The following is a 12,768-nucleotide window of genomic DNA, read 5'->3' on the forward strand; positions in this document are numbered from 1 at the left end:
TGTTGCCTATGAAGGGAAGAGGGGGAGGGCCAGGTGGGAGGTATTGCCAAGTGTAGAAGTCATGAACAAGAAGAAGGATGGCAACGAAGAGCAAGGAGAGTAGTAGGATAGCGATCGAGTGGGAGAGCTTGATGTTGAAGGGCCAGACAGAGAATGACATGACGATAGTCTTGTTCGAGATCAAAGACGCGACAACGTGACCTTGGTATGCCACAGTCAACCTGATAGTATTACGAAACATGTGACCCAGCACGGCAATTGCAGGTAGAACATTGCCGTGAAGCTGCAGCATGGTGGAAGTTGCGGCAAGTGAAGCTTGCGGAGCATGCATGCTACTCCATGTTTTCATTTCAGGCTAAAGATAGTGCATATGTACCACGAGTCATGTCCATATCGTGACTGCTTGTCGCTGGAGATCATATGCTGGGTAGTTGCTGGGAATCCAGTTCCTATCTGGAATCTGACATCGTACATAGTCGCAATCTTGTGGATGTGTTTTGTGCTCGTGAAGTGATGTCGGGGAGTTGTGTTGGAACTTGTGTCGTGGATCATTAAGTGATGTCCTGAATTCATGTCGTGGGATTGGGTCGTTAAGTCGGGGGCCGTATCATGGATCGTAACTGATGTCGTGAACTCAAGTCGTGGAGTCATGTCGTAAAGTCGCTTTGTGATGCAGTGCTGTGAAGTCGTTGAAGAGGTCAAACCTCGTGTGTCTTGATGGATCGTGCCCTCTATCCCTCATGCTCACCAGTGCCGTTCGCACCATTCTGACCATTGCTCTGACTGCCGTTGGACCCGTTCTCTGGCAGCTGAGAAGACTCTCTGATAGCCCAATTAAACGCCTCTGACTCGCCTAGATCTCCATTGTGTAGACGAGCGCGCGCCGCCTCAGCTGCAGCTGGGTGCTTGAATCTGTCTCTTAAGACCGCTTGGCCGGCCTCACGCTGTCCTACGGTTGACGTATTGCTGGCACTGCCGTTGCGTCTGGCAGGAAGTGGCTCAGGAGAGCGGTTGTCGTAGGTGAGCGAGCCTCTGGAGCCGCGCGATGCGTTGTCGTTGTCTTCGTCGTTGTCGAGTCCTGGAAGGTTGGTTCTGCTGCCAAAGGATAAGCGGCCGAAGAGAGAGCCTCCGAGATGCTTCTCCCCGCCCAAACCACCGCGGTCGCGCATGTCACCGAGTCCGCCGCTTATAGGAACGTCCTGGTCTGAGGCTCTGCCACGTGGCTTGGCCTTGTCGCCAGGAGAAGACTTTGACTTGTTCGGACTCTTCTTGTTTGGTGGACCTCCTCCGTTACCGCCTGCTTTACGCTTTCCTGTAGATCCTGGTGGACCTATAGGCTCCTTGTCGCGGACGAACAGGTCTTCCTCACTCTCGTAGGCAGAATCCTCCGATGTATCGGAGTTGACCTCGACATTATCAAGATCGATGCCGGCGCTCCGAACTGCCACTGTGCGCGCAGTGCGTCTCTTGCTACGACGACGAAGCTTGCTCGATTTCCACTTCTTTGCATCTTCAAACCAAGACTGCCACTGGCGGTTAAATGGATCGTCTAGCTCTTGCTCCAGCTGCAGGACTTGGTGAGGGTCGGGCTCGTTAAGGTATCGCCAGGCATCGTAGAGGTATTGCATCTGCAGACGTTCCTTCTCGGCGTTCTTAGTCGACTTAAAGACCTTTAGCTCGAAATGTGGAAGCCATACGACTTCACCCATCATCGGCTCGCGCCTAGTAGCACCTCCGGTAGAGAGCTTGAAAAGACCGATCTCGACTGTGCCGTCGTCATCGACCTCGGCCTCTGGTGCTGGCTGGTACCATACCTTTGTCCAGTGAGAAGCACGATAGCCCACGTGAAGGCGGCCGAAAGATGCATTCTTTTTCTTGTCGAACAAGATGCCGGAGTGGGCCATGTTGTGGTGAGGTTCCTACGGCAATGTTAGCAACATGTGTTGTGAACACTAGCAGGTCCAGCACAATACCAAGTTAGTGAGCAGCTGCTGGTGGTGTTCTTGAAGCGCTTGAGCCTCTGTCGTCTATGCTTGTAAGCTGTGGAGGTGTGTGAGGTGGTGTGGAACCATGCAAGTGGTGATGGTGAGAAGGGAGGTTGATGTTGTGGAAAGAGTGGACTGAAGACGATGAAGACGGAGGAAGTGCTTATATGCCAGCGTTTGCACCAGCTTGTGAGAGCTTAACAGCTTCGCGGCGTGAAGTGAGGCCGATTGTGAAGCATGGACTTGTCCATGTGAAGCTCTACAGCCTGGCGCTTTGAAGCGAAGCCACAAGTGACGGATATGTCTTGTAAGCATGTGCTTCGGCGTCGTGGCCCCGTATGTCAGGATCTCCTTGCCACGTTTGACGGCAGCAGCAGCGATGAAGTGGATGTCGGGTCCTATCCAGCAGACGTGAGAGTCGCCGTGAATGACGAGGTCTTTCGTCAGGTCGTTCTTAGCGATGTCTTCACTGCTCATCCAGGCGCTGTAGACGGCATAGCCGCTTGGCTTAGGCTTGTCATGGTAGCCAAGCACGAGGTCTCTTGCCTTGGACCGCACACCGTCTGCAGCCAACACGACATGTGCTACAACACGCTGTCCATTCGACATGACGCGCGCCTCTTTGTCATTCTCGAAGTACTGGTGGCTCACTTGCTGCGCCAGCCGGATGTCCACGCCCTGTGCCATGGCATGGTCATGGTTGTAGACGATCTTGTGCATCTCCCCTCGATGACGATTGTATTTTGGGAAGTGTTATCTTCACTTGCTCCTGCCTCGTTACCCAGGTATTGTTTCCTGTGTGGAGCGTTCACGCGCAACGACTCATCTCTCCGATACTGTCCATATACTTGGGAATTGTGTGGGCTATCTCCATGTTGATCGAGTGCATGTATGTTGTCCAACAAGTCATCGACGGACTCTCACAGGGCGCGGAGGCAGGTCCGCTTTGAGCAGGGATTCGCGCTGTCAATGTCATGTGACTCATGTCAAAAGTACATGTAAGTTGACGGCGAGGCGGCTTCATGCACGCGCTCCAGGCTCCACGCTCCAGGCTCCAGGCTCCAGGCTCCAGGCTCCAGGCTCCAGGCTCCAGGCTCCACGCTCCACGCTCCAGGCTCCAGGCTCCACGCTCCACGCTCCAGGCTCCACGCTCCAGGCTCCACGCTCCAGGCTCCACGCTCCACGCTCCATTTCACAAACACACAGCATTGTACATACAACAAGGATACGCATATATCGCAAATCCTCCTTCTTACTCGACGTACAAATCGCCACATTGGCTTCTACGCACATCTTGGCCAAGCGCTTCACGAGCATAACGACTTCACCATCACCCGGCATTTCCAATCTCAACTTCGACAGACACGCGAGCCCGACCATTTCACGCAACTTCACCTCTGCTCCCACAGCGAACAAGGAACTACTTTCTGCACTCACAAATCTCCTGACTGCCCATAAGACCCGGAAGTCGCCGGACTCTGCCAAGGACGAGCATCCTCAACAGCTTCCTGCACCAAAAGAGCCAGAACGAGTGACTGCATATTTCCAGTCCATTGTTCGCGGAACGTACCCACGCGATACTCCTACTGTATCCTGGCGCAGGAGATCATCCATTGGCGGTCTGAAACGCCTAGGACAAGAGCAGGCCAGCGGAAGCCATACCATAAACAATGAGCTTGGTGAGGTAATATTCTATGACAAGCATAAAGCACTTCTGCGTCCGCGCTTTCCGCGATTATTTACCGAGTATATCAAGCCCTCGTTCCAGGCTCTCTACAAGATGAGATCGCACGTGCAGATCCTCACCACGCCGACTGCGGACACGCCTGGTACCACCCTTCTTCTCCACTTCGACAACAAGAGATATTTGATTGGCAGTCTCGCCGAAGGCACACAGCGGGCATGTGTGCAGATGGGAGCGAGGCTGCTGAAGGTGTCGGAGTGCTTCTTGACAGGGAGAACGGAATGGACGAACACGGGAGGCTTGGTTGGTATGATCTTGACATTGGCCGATTCTTCTGCGAGCAGCCAGGCCAGCAGTTGGGAAGATGCATTGAAGAAGGTCAAGGCTAAGGCGAAGAGAGATGGTATTATGGATGGCACGCCTGAGATGAAGCAATTGGAAGAGCAGGCTAAGAAGGAAGCAAGCAATACCTTGACAATATTTGGGCCTCCGAATCTCAACCATACTTTGGCGACTGCGAGAAGATTTGTGTTTCGGAAGGGAATGCCCGTGAACATCCACGAAATACGAGATGGAGACACACGGACGCAGCAGGAAGATGAATGGGCACCATTCTGGGCAGACGACAACATCAAGGTATGGGCCATGTCAATCTCACCGGATAATCCCAAAGGAGCGAGCGCCACACCTCCCGAATCTGCTAGTCCGCGAAAACGCAGTTTGGACGAGGCTTTTGGCGAGAAGAACGGCACACTCACTGTCAGCGAAGACTTGACACAGAAGGAGCGGGACTATCTTACTGTGAAAGCTGTGGTGTCAGAAATGTTTAACTCGTCATGGCGGCTGGACACCTTGTACGAGACATCACTTGCGGATGTCAAGCAGCCTGCTACCGTGTTCGTCCGGAATGCTCAGACGAACAAGCTAGAGAAGTATCGTGGGCCGATGCCTGGCGGCAAGGAACCAGTTCCAGATCTCAACCTCAAAGTCCTTGTTCGAAGACCGTGGCCAGGTGCGCTGGTGGAGAGTCTGCCTCACGTCGAACCTGCCAAGGAGGCCGTGAGCTACATCATCAGGAACCACATGCAACGAGGCAAGTTTCACCCTGAACGAGCACAAGAGCTGAAGGTGCCCAAAGGTCGGGCCTGGGCCCAGTTGTCAAAGGGCGAAAGTGTTCAGAACTCAGATGGCGAGACTATCACAACTGAGCAGGTCCTTAGCCCCAGCAGAGTTGGAGGAGGTGTTGCTGTCATCAGCTTGCCTGGGCCAGAATACATTGACAATTTGATATCGCGGCCCGAGTGGCGCGAGCCAAAAGTCATGGAGGGTGTTGGTGCTGTGACCTGGATCTGCGGCAAAGATGTCGCTACTGACCCAAGATTACAAGCATTCATGAAGGAGTTCAACAATCTGGAGCACGTCGTCTCGTCACCAGACTATTGTCCCAACAATATTGCGCTCGATTCCGCCACTGCCGCAACAGTGCGCCTGAGAGAGCTCGATCCTGCTCGATACTCTGTTCCCGTGCATGATGCCGAGGACGGTGCTCCCCAGACATACGGTGGCACGTCAGCCTATCAAGAGACACAAACGAGCAAACCTCTGCCTGCACGCATCGCTGTCCGAGGACAGATGGTGCAGCTTGAGCCTTCGATAGAAGTCCAGACGAAGGATGCGGTACCAGCATTGAAGATCGCCGAGACTGCTGCAGAAGTGCCGAAGGAAGTAATGGAAGAGGCGATCAAAGCTCAACAGGCATCGAAAATCATCGACAGCGACATGCAGAAGTGGCTCGACAGTCTACCGCCTGGAGCTCAAGATGCCCAAGTCACAACGCTTGGTACTGGTTCAGCTCTCCCAAGCAAGTATCGCAACGTTTCTGCTACGTTGGTGAGGGTGCCAGGCTGGGGTAACATCCTGCTTGATGCGGGCGAGAATACGTTGGGCCAGTTGAGAAGAGTCTTCGGTACTGATCTCAAGCAGATCTTGCAAGATCTGAAGATTCTCTGGATCAGTCACATGCACGCCGACCATCAGTTGGGAACGACCAGTGTGATCAAGGAGTGGTATCAGCAAGTGCATGGTAGCCAGCCAGCATCGCTTGCAGATCAGCAGGCCGGCTACGCAGCGAAAGCACAGCAGCAAAGGCGTCTTGCTGTCGTTTCCGAGCCCGCCATGCTGCAATGGCTCTACGAGTACAGTGCGCTCGAGGACTATGGCCATTCAAGGCTAGCGCCGCTCTCCGTGACTAAAAAAGGCCGCGACTGGTCGGGATTGGGATGGTTCATACCACCACGTGAGTTGAAGGACTTGAGCTGGGAAGACCAGAGAGCGCGCTTGGATGAAGCAGTGTTGTCGCCGTCTGACCTCGGCCTGGCCGACATCCAAGCCGTCCAGGTACGACATTGCCACGGCGCCCGCGCTGTGAGCATTACAACGCCGTCCGGCTTCAAGGTCAGCTACTCAGGCGATTGTCGGCCTTCCAAAGACTTCGTACGGATAGGCAAGGACAGCACGGTCTGCATCCATGAGGCGACCTTTGACGACGAGCTACAAGGTGACGCGGAAGCGAAGAATCACAGCACTACATCCGAGGCGCTTGACATTGCTCAGAAAATGCGCGCCAAGGCCTGCGTCCTCACTCACTTCAGTCAACGCTACCAGAAAGTCCCAGTCCTCGAACGCGGCAACGAAGAGCTTCCTGCTGATGAGGAGATGGTCACTACCAACGACGAATCTGCAAATCCAGACGACAACATGGACGCACCGCTCGCAGATGTCGCCGAGCAGACTCTTCCGGACCAGCCTGCCTCCGAGGGCGACACCGGACAGCAGTACGATCTGCCATCAAAGGTCGGCGCTGCCGGGGAGGCGATTAGATTTACGCTGACCTCGGACATGAAAGTCTGCGTGGCTTTCGACTACATGAACGTAAGGGTGGGCGATATTGGACATATGGAGAAGTTCACGCCGGCGCTGCTGAAGCTCTTTGCTGAAGAGGATAAGAGTCAGCAGGCGGATGTCGCGGAGAAGAATTCGGCTAATGTTGTTGGGAGAAAGGAGAAAGAGAAGAAGAAGGGGAAGAGCCAGAGGAATAATTAGCTCGAGATCGTAGAGGTACTGTACAGACCTTCGCACCTTGTGCACTAATATGTACAGTCTCCAATGTAGCGTGAGCCCTTAGGTGCAGCACGCTATGATCACGGTCATGTTATGTTTGCATTGAGTTAGTTCTTCGTTCCGGGTTCCTTCGGAGTATCTGAAGTACAAACGGTTTCAAAATGTGTCTATAGCACTTGTATGCTATGCGTCACTATTCCCAGCTCATCTGCTCGAGTCTTACTGACTTCTCTAGCATCCGCTACAACAGCTTGGTCAGAAACATACACAGTGTTAGCCTTGCATCTCCTTCATCACCAGCATCGTGTTATTTGGATTCGAGACATTGCCTCTGATCCGTGAATTCCTCCCATTCCTCCGGCACCTTGATCCTGCTCTCAGCAGCCGCTAGCATGCCTCGTAGAATCAGATTCCCCTTCTCGTAGTTGTAGTTTGCCTGGCGTAGCATGGTGATCTCGTCGTCCTTCTGTCGACTCGCAGCCTCGAGGTCGATGATCTGCTTGTTCTGACGGCCGATCGTGTGATGTAGTTCAGTATTGCGAACACGCTGCTCATCCACCTGACGCTGATACTCAGCTGGGAGATTGTGAAGCACCTCGTTGAGACGGGAGATCTCGTGACGCTGTTGAAGGACAAGAAGATCTGTGCCCTTCACAGGAGCCTTGCTCGCGTGTGATGGAGGCGCATCGAGCTGACCTTGTTGCTGACTCTGCTGCGACGCGACTACACTAGGGGCGCCGGCAGCGGGGACAGTGGGCTTGTCGGTGTAGTGCGATTGAGGTTTGGCGTAATTAGGCTCTGCCAAGAGGTTCTTGTTGAGTTGATGCAGCTCATGGGTACCAGATTCGTCCTCTTTGCTAAGGCTGTCCTGAGGGACGCGCGACGACTCAGTCACAAGTCGCTTCTTCGGGTCGAGCGCGGAGCTTGCCGATGTAGACGCGTTCGTCGCAAGGCCTGAGGTTTTTGTGAGCTTTCTGAACTTTCCTGGCGTCTCAGCCTCACTGATGTGGTGTGCTGCCGAGCGCTTGCTTGTCTTCGAGTCAATAGGTTGGTCTTGTGGAGTTGTAGCGGTGTCGACCACCGGCGTGGTAGCAACTGGCAACTTGGAGGCCGGAGTCTGAGTGGGTGCTGTGATGGGGTTCTGTGCCTGGGGCTGACCCTCGGTCGAATAGCGGTGTAGATACCGTATGGCATTCGCCTTCAATTTAGGCAGCGTTGAGTTTTGGCTACTTGGGGTGAATGCAGAGGTGTCGTTGATATTTCGAAACTTGTCCTTGCGCCTGAGGAAAGCCTTGAACTCGTCCTTACCGTCCGTCGTTGGCCACTTTTCATTGCCGTATTGAGTGTAGAGGTTGCGGAAATATGACGTGTCCGCGTCGTTCTCCGCGATCTCGCGTGGTGTTCGACCTTCGAGTGGTTTGTCGGCATCGGCCATCCATGGTTCCCTGGTCTCGGCCATGGCTGTGAGTGTGTCGACCTGGGGTGGTACGTTCGGCACAGTGCTAGAAAGGACTTTGTGCCTCTCGCGCTTTTTAAGGCGAGAGAAGTTCCGTCTCTTGAGCATTCACCTCTTTGCGAAGTGAATGAAATTGTGGCACGTGTTGGGACAGCCAAACGCGGATGCAAAACGGCCCGTGCAGTCCGCCCACGAACTTCAAAACCGCTCGCTCTTCAGACAGATTCCTGTCTTCCTACATTCCACTTCCCACCATCTTCTCTCTGCTTTTCTTCAACATCATCACATCATTACCACCCACCACCACTTCTCCCGACCGATCTGCGACAACACTCCGCCAACGACAGCCACTCAGTCCGTTGTACCATTCTCTCGATTCAGTGAGTACACCTTAGACAGTATATACAGCGGTGCCGACTGTATCGCACTAATCTCTCGCTGGGAGACGATGTACTGACGCCTCGTTCAGGTCCGTGCGCCAGCAAATGTACCATCTGCGATCACGACGGCTTCTGCAGGTCGTGACACCCTTTTGGAGTGGAAAGCGTAAGTGAAAGCAAGGGGCACAAAGGAATGTCGTGCGCTAACGTCTGTTGTCTAGGCCTTGACACCAACGGTGCTGGTGGAGCTATCCGGAGGCGGCTGAGTGGCCGCAATATGCGCGCTAACTTGCTTCTGCTTAGGTACCACTCTCTTGATCCAGCCCGTGCGCCAGCAAATGTACCATCTGCGATCACGACGGCTTCTGCAGGTCGTGACACCCCTTTGGAGTGGAAAGCATATGTAAATGCGAAGAGTCGCAAGAGCGGATGGCCTCGTCTCTCTAGCACAACAGCAGTTGGCAAGACACTGTCACTTGGGGTTCGGTTATGGCTAATACTCTTCTATCTAGGCCTTGACACCAACGGTGCTGGTGGAGCTGTCCGGAGGCGACTGCGTGGCTTGCTGCCCTGAAACGACCGAACAGTCGCACGACTGCACGACTGCACGACCGAGAGGGACGACACCGATAGTGGAGGAAGGCCCAAGAGAAGTATCGCCCGCAAACATCATATGCAGACCTACGGGTCTGCCACGCTCACATACAATCTAGGTCATCAGTCCTGGGCAATGTGCCTGGTGCTGGAGACCATGTTTGTATCCTCGCATAGAACTGCGCTGTCTGCTGTGTCATTTCACGAGGCAGATTGCCTGCACCCTATTGTCCGAACAAAGAAAGGACTTTCATGAGGCTGAGAATATGCTGATGTCTCAAAATACAATGGGACTTTGTTTGCTGCGAAGGTACCATGATAGCAAACGCTGACGAAGATGTCTCAGATCTTTCGAGTGAAGCCGCGAGTTGAACGTGCGGCTGGTAAGTAGTTGTCGCTGTCATCCACCCTCCGAGTTACTTGTCTTCCATGATGTTCATCAACAGCAGCAGTGACAATATGCCCAACACATTCTCCTGGTCCCGGCCGTTCTCCAGACTAATGTATGTAAAGTTTTCGACTCGTTCGAAAGGATGTTGGCTAATCAACCTCAAAGCAGACAAGATGGCGATGACGATGTCTGGAGTTCCGGCCTGGCCACTACGGCGCCACGAAGATTGAGCTACTCCACGCAGCGACACTGCCAGCCTCTGATAGATGTCCGCCACTCTCGGCGTAGTCTTTACGAGCAAGATATGCGTTACATTAAGCTTGTTACCAGGCGTACGACCGAGCGCAGCAAGAGTATGGCCAGTAATTCGTCTCCCGAGTCAGCCACAGGACAGCAAGCTGTGGACCTCGATATTAGAAGGACCATGAGCCTGGTAGTTGAACCTAGCAATAGAGAGCAGGAGCTACAAGGGCAGGCTGGCGAAGGTGCAGCGTCAGATACGGAACAACTTCAGGGTGAGCAGGAGCTACAAGGGCAGGCTGGCGAAGGTGCAGCGTCAGATACGGAACAACTTCAGGGTGAGCAGGAGGACCCACTGAGGAGACGATCCAACCATACCGCAACCAGTCGAGCGAGGACCTGCCCTCGTGCTTGTAGCGGTCTACTGCTTCATTCTGCTGCTCATTGTGGCCGGTAATGGCTTTTCCTGATACGCAGCTTTGTCACGGGCACCACGTGTGGTCAAAGTCTTCGTAGCATTGCGAAGTATCATCACGCTCAAGTCTGCAAGTCCAGGTCCAACATGCGCGATCGTCGCAGTGGAAAGATTTGGAACGCGTCTCTGCATTCCCAAGTCACAGAACTTGCTCAAAATGGCTTCGGCTTGCTACCCAACGGTAAGGGCGGCGGTGTTGGCGCTTCATTGCTTGTGGAACCCGAAGCACCCGACTGTCCGAAGCCTGCATATGGAACAATGTTAGACTTTTTCGGTGGAGGAGGCGGAGGAGCTTTCTTGCCAGCTGCAGAAGCAAGGCCTGCAGATCCTGCTGGCGTGATTGGGTTACCTCGCTCATCCGTACTTGCATTAAGCTTGGCAAATCGTTGCTGAAGCTCGTTCAATTGCCCCGAAGCTTGCTCCCGGTCGTACGCTCTTCGTGGCGATGATATGTTCACGCCGTCGCCTCCGCCGCTTGTGCCGAAGCCGGGTACAGAAACTCCGGCCTGTCCAAGTCTCGTTGCTGCACCCTGATTTGTGCTGGTCGCATTGAGTGGAGGAAGGGTCCGAGGCGGTAGAGCCTGAGGGGTGGGAGCTTGCGGCTGTTTCAAAGCTTCACCATAGCTCGGCGGCGGAGCAGGAGTATACTCATCGGGGTATTCATTCTGCCTTGGTGGAAGACCTGGAGTAGGCGCTTGATTCTGCCTCGGCGGCACTCGCGGTGGCAGAGCGGGACTAGCTGTACCACTTCCAGGTGTCCCTCTGCGTACAGGCGGCGCGGGAAGATGTGCGGTGCTCAGGCCTGTGGTATCCCTTCTGTAGCCCTCTTCACGCCGTGCCTGCGCTGCTCTTTCTGCTTCCAATTCTGCTTGTTGCCGTGCTTCCTCTTCTTCCATGCGTTTCCGCTGTGCATAACCACTCTCCACAGCAGGCCCACCTAGTCCACCGGTAGGTCCTGTAGATGCTGCTGAAGCAGTGCCTGTACGACTGATTGCACCGCCTGCGCCCATGCTCCGTGTCTTCGGCGGCGGGCCAAATGCGTCGGGATCGCGGAGGCTTGATAACGGAGCAGATTGATGATTTCGTCCCCCCTCGTAAGGGTCCTTCTTCTTGCCTGTCGCTATTCCTTTCAGATCTGACTTCCAGGTGTCTTTCTTGATCGAAACATCACCCTTAGGATGCCATCCGCCCTTGGCGAGGCCTTTCATTTTGTCCATTGCTTTTAGTAATCGTAGTGACACGGATAGTCGAATACTGTTGAAGCGTACAGCAAAAGGGGTGACATGTCACGAGAGAAGTTCATATGATAGCGTGAGCATCTTGGAAGCCGCGCTGACGCTTCCGGATTACGTAGCTATCTCCATTCAGACCCTGTGGATTGAAAATGAGTAGCGGGTGTAGGTGATGGAGCCTTAGGCAAAACACGTGATATAATCTCGGCTAATCACATTATACCTACTACGTCTAATCCCTAAGGGTCTAGTACTAGACCGCGTAGTCTTATAGATTACTATAGAACGTATCTATAAAGAAATATAATAACGTAAAGTACTAGTAAGCTAGGAACACTAGTAAGCTAGGAGTTTTGTCTTGGCACGACCAACTCGCATTCTTCATTAATCGTTTTCACTACTATCAAATAGAGAACTAGTGAACTTAATACTCTTATCCGATTTAGAATTATTCTCTTTATCTTCCTAGTATATTCGTACGTTATAGCTAGTCCGACTGTAGTTACTATACCGCCGTCTACTTAGCTAGCCCTCTTTCGTACCCTCTGACCTACGACTCTTCTTTGACTATTCTATAGCCTTTAACGACTCGACGACTACCTATAATAAGCTAACTCTATACTCTAAGACCCCGCCGTACTAGAGACGCTTTCGTTTATAAGATCGGCGCTTTATAAGAGTCTTAACTTATCGTTCAAGCTTAGAGTTACGAGCTCTAAGAAGCGCATTCTCTTATAGCATTACTTCGCCGCCTTTTATAAGCTAAGAGAAGCTATTATAAGCTATTTTGGAGTTGCTTAGTATAGCGTCGTATATAAGCTTAGATTATAACGTAAACTCCTTCGAATTGCTTAGAGTTTAAGACTACTATAATGTCGTCTAAGGCGGGGGTAGTCCTAGCGGGGTTCGTAGGCGTATATTAAGGCGATTAAGTACTACTTACGCGTTAATAGGAACTAACCCTATAGCCTTAAAGGCCTTCTTATAGTTTGACGCGGTAAATACGTCGAAAAATACGTCTTTAAACGCCGGAAGGAAGGTTTCTTTGTTAATATAGAAGACGCGCTAACGCGCTAAGTCCCGTACGCGTTATAAATACTTTAGCTTTAACGGCGTAAAACAAACTACGTTAAGAGGCTATAGGATTTACGACAAATACGCCGGTATATAGAGCGTAAGAATCTTATAGTCTAGATAGTAGTCCTTAAACC

The 12,768-nt window shown here is 52.8% G+C and overlaps 4 protein-coding genes across 4 annotated transcripts; 1 reads left to right on the forward strand and 3 right to left on the reverse strand.

Moving 5' to 3' along the window:
- Positions 1 to 731: 731 nt before the first annotated feature.
- Positions 732 to 2,705, reverse strand: CLAFUR5_03400 (Asperlicin C monooxygenase; the record flags this gene model as incomplete). The annotated part of the gene is made up of 3 exons (XM_047902548.1): positions 732 to 1,919; positions 1,974 to 2,020; positions 2,282 to 2,705. The coding sequence occupies 3 exons, from the start codon at positions 2,703 to 2,705 to the stop codon at positions 732 to 734; spliced, it is 1,659 nt and encodes a 552-aa protein (XP_047757473.1).
- A 1,060-nt stretch (positions 2,706 to 3,765) lies between these two features.
- On the forward strand, positions 3,766 to 6,771 carry CLAFUR5_03401 (Ribonuclease Z 1; the record flags this gene model as incomplete). Its single annotated transcript, XM_047902549.1, has 1 exon — positions 3,766 to 6,771. One exon carries the CDS (start codon positions 3,766 to 3,768, stop codon positions 6,769 to 6,771), a length of 3,006 nt encoding a protein of 1,001 aa, XP_047757472.1.
- A 325-nt stretch (positions 6,772 to 7,096) lies between these two features.
- CLAFUR5_03402 (uncharacterized protein) lies at positions 7,097 to 8,248 on the reverse strand (the record flags this gene model as incomplete). Its single annotated transcript, XM_047902550.1, has 1 exon — positions 7,097 to 8,248. One exon carries the CDS (start codon positions 8,246 to 8,248, stop codon positions 7,097 to 7,099), a length of 1,152 nt encoding a protein of 383 aa, XP_047757471.1.
- A 2,229-nt stretch (positions 8,249 to 10,477) lies between these two features.
- CLAFUR5_03403 (uncharacterized protein) lies at positions 10,478 to 11,542 on the reverse strand (the record flags this gene model as incomplete). The annotated part of the gene is made up of 1 exon (XM_047902551.1): positions 10,478 to 11,542. The coding sequence occupies one exon, from the start codon at positions 11,540 to 11,542 to the stop codon at positions 10,478 to 10,480; it is 1,065 nt and encodes a 354-aa protein (XP_047757470.1).
- Between the last annotated feature and the right edge of the window lie 1,226 nt (positions 11,543 to 12,768).

This window comes from Fulvia fulva, chromosome 2 (genome assembly GCF_020509005.1).
Source record: "Fulvia fulva chromosome 2, complete sequence".
Taxonomy (NCBI): Eukaryota; Fungi; Ascomycota; class Dothideomycetes; order Mycosphaerellales; family Mycosphaerellaceae; genus Fulvia; species Fulvia fulva.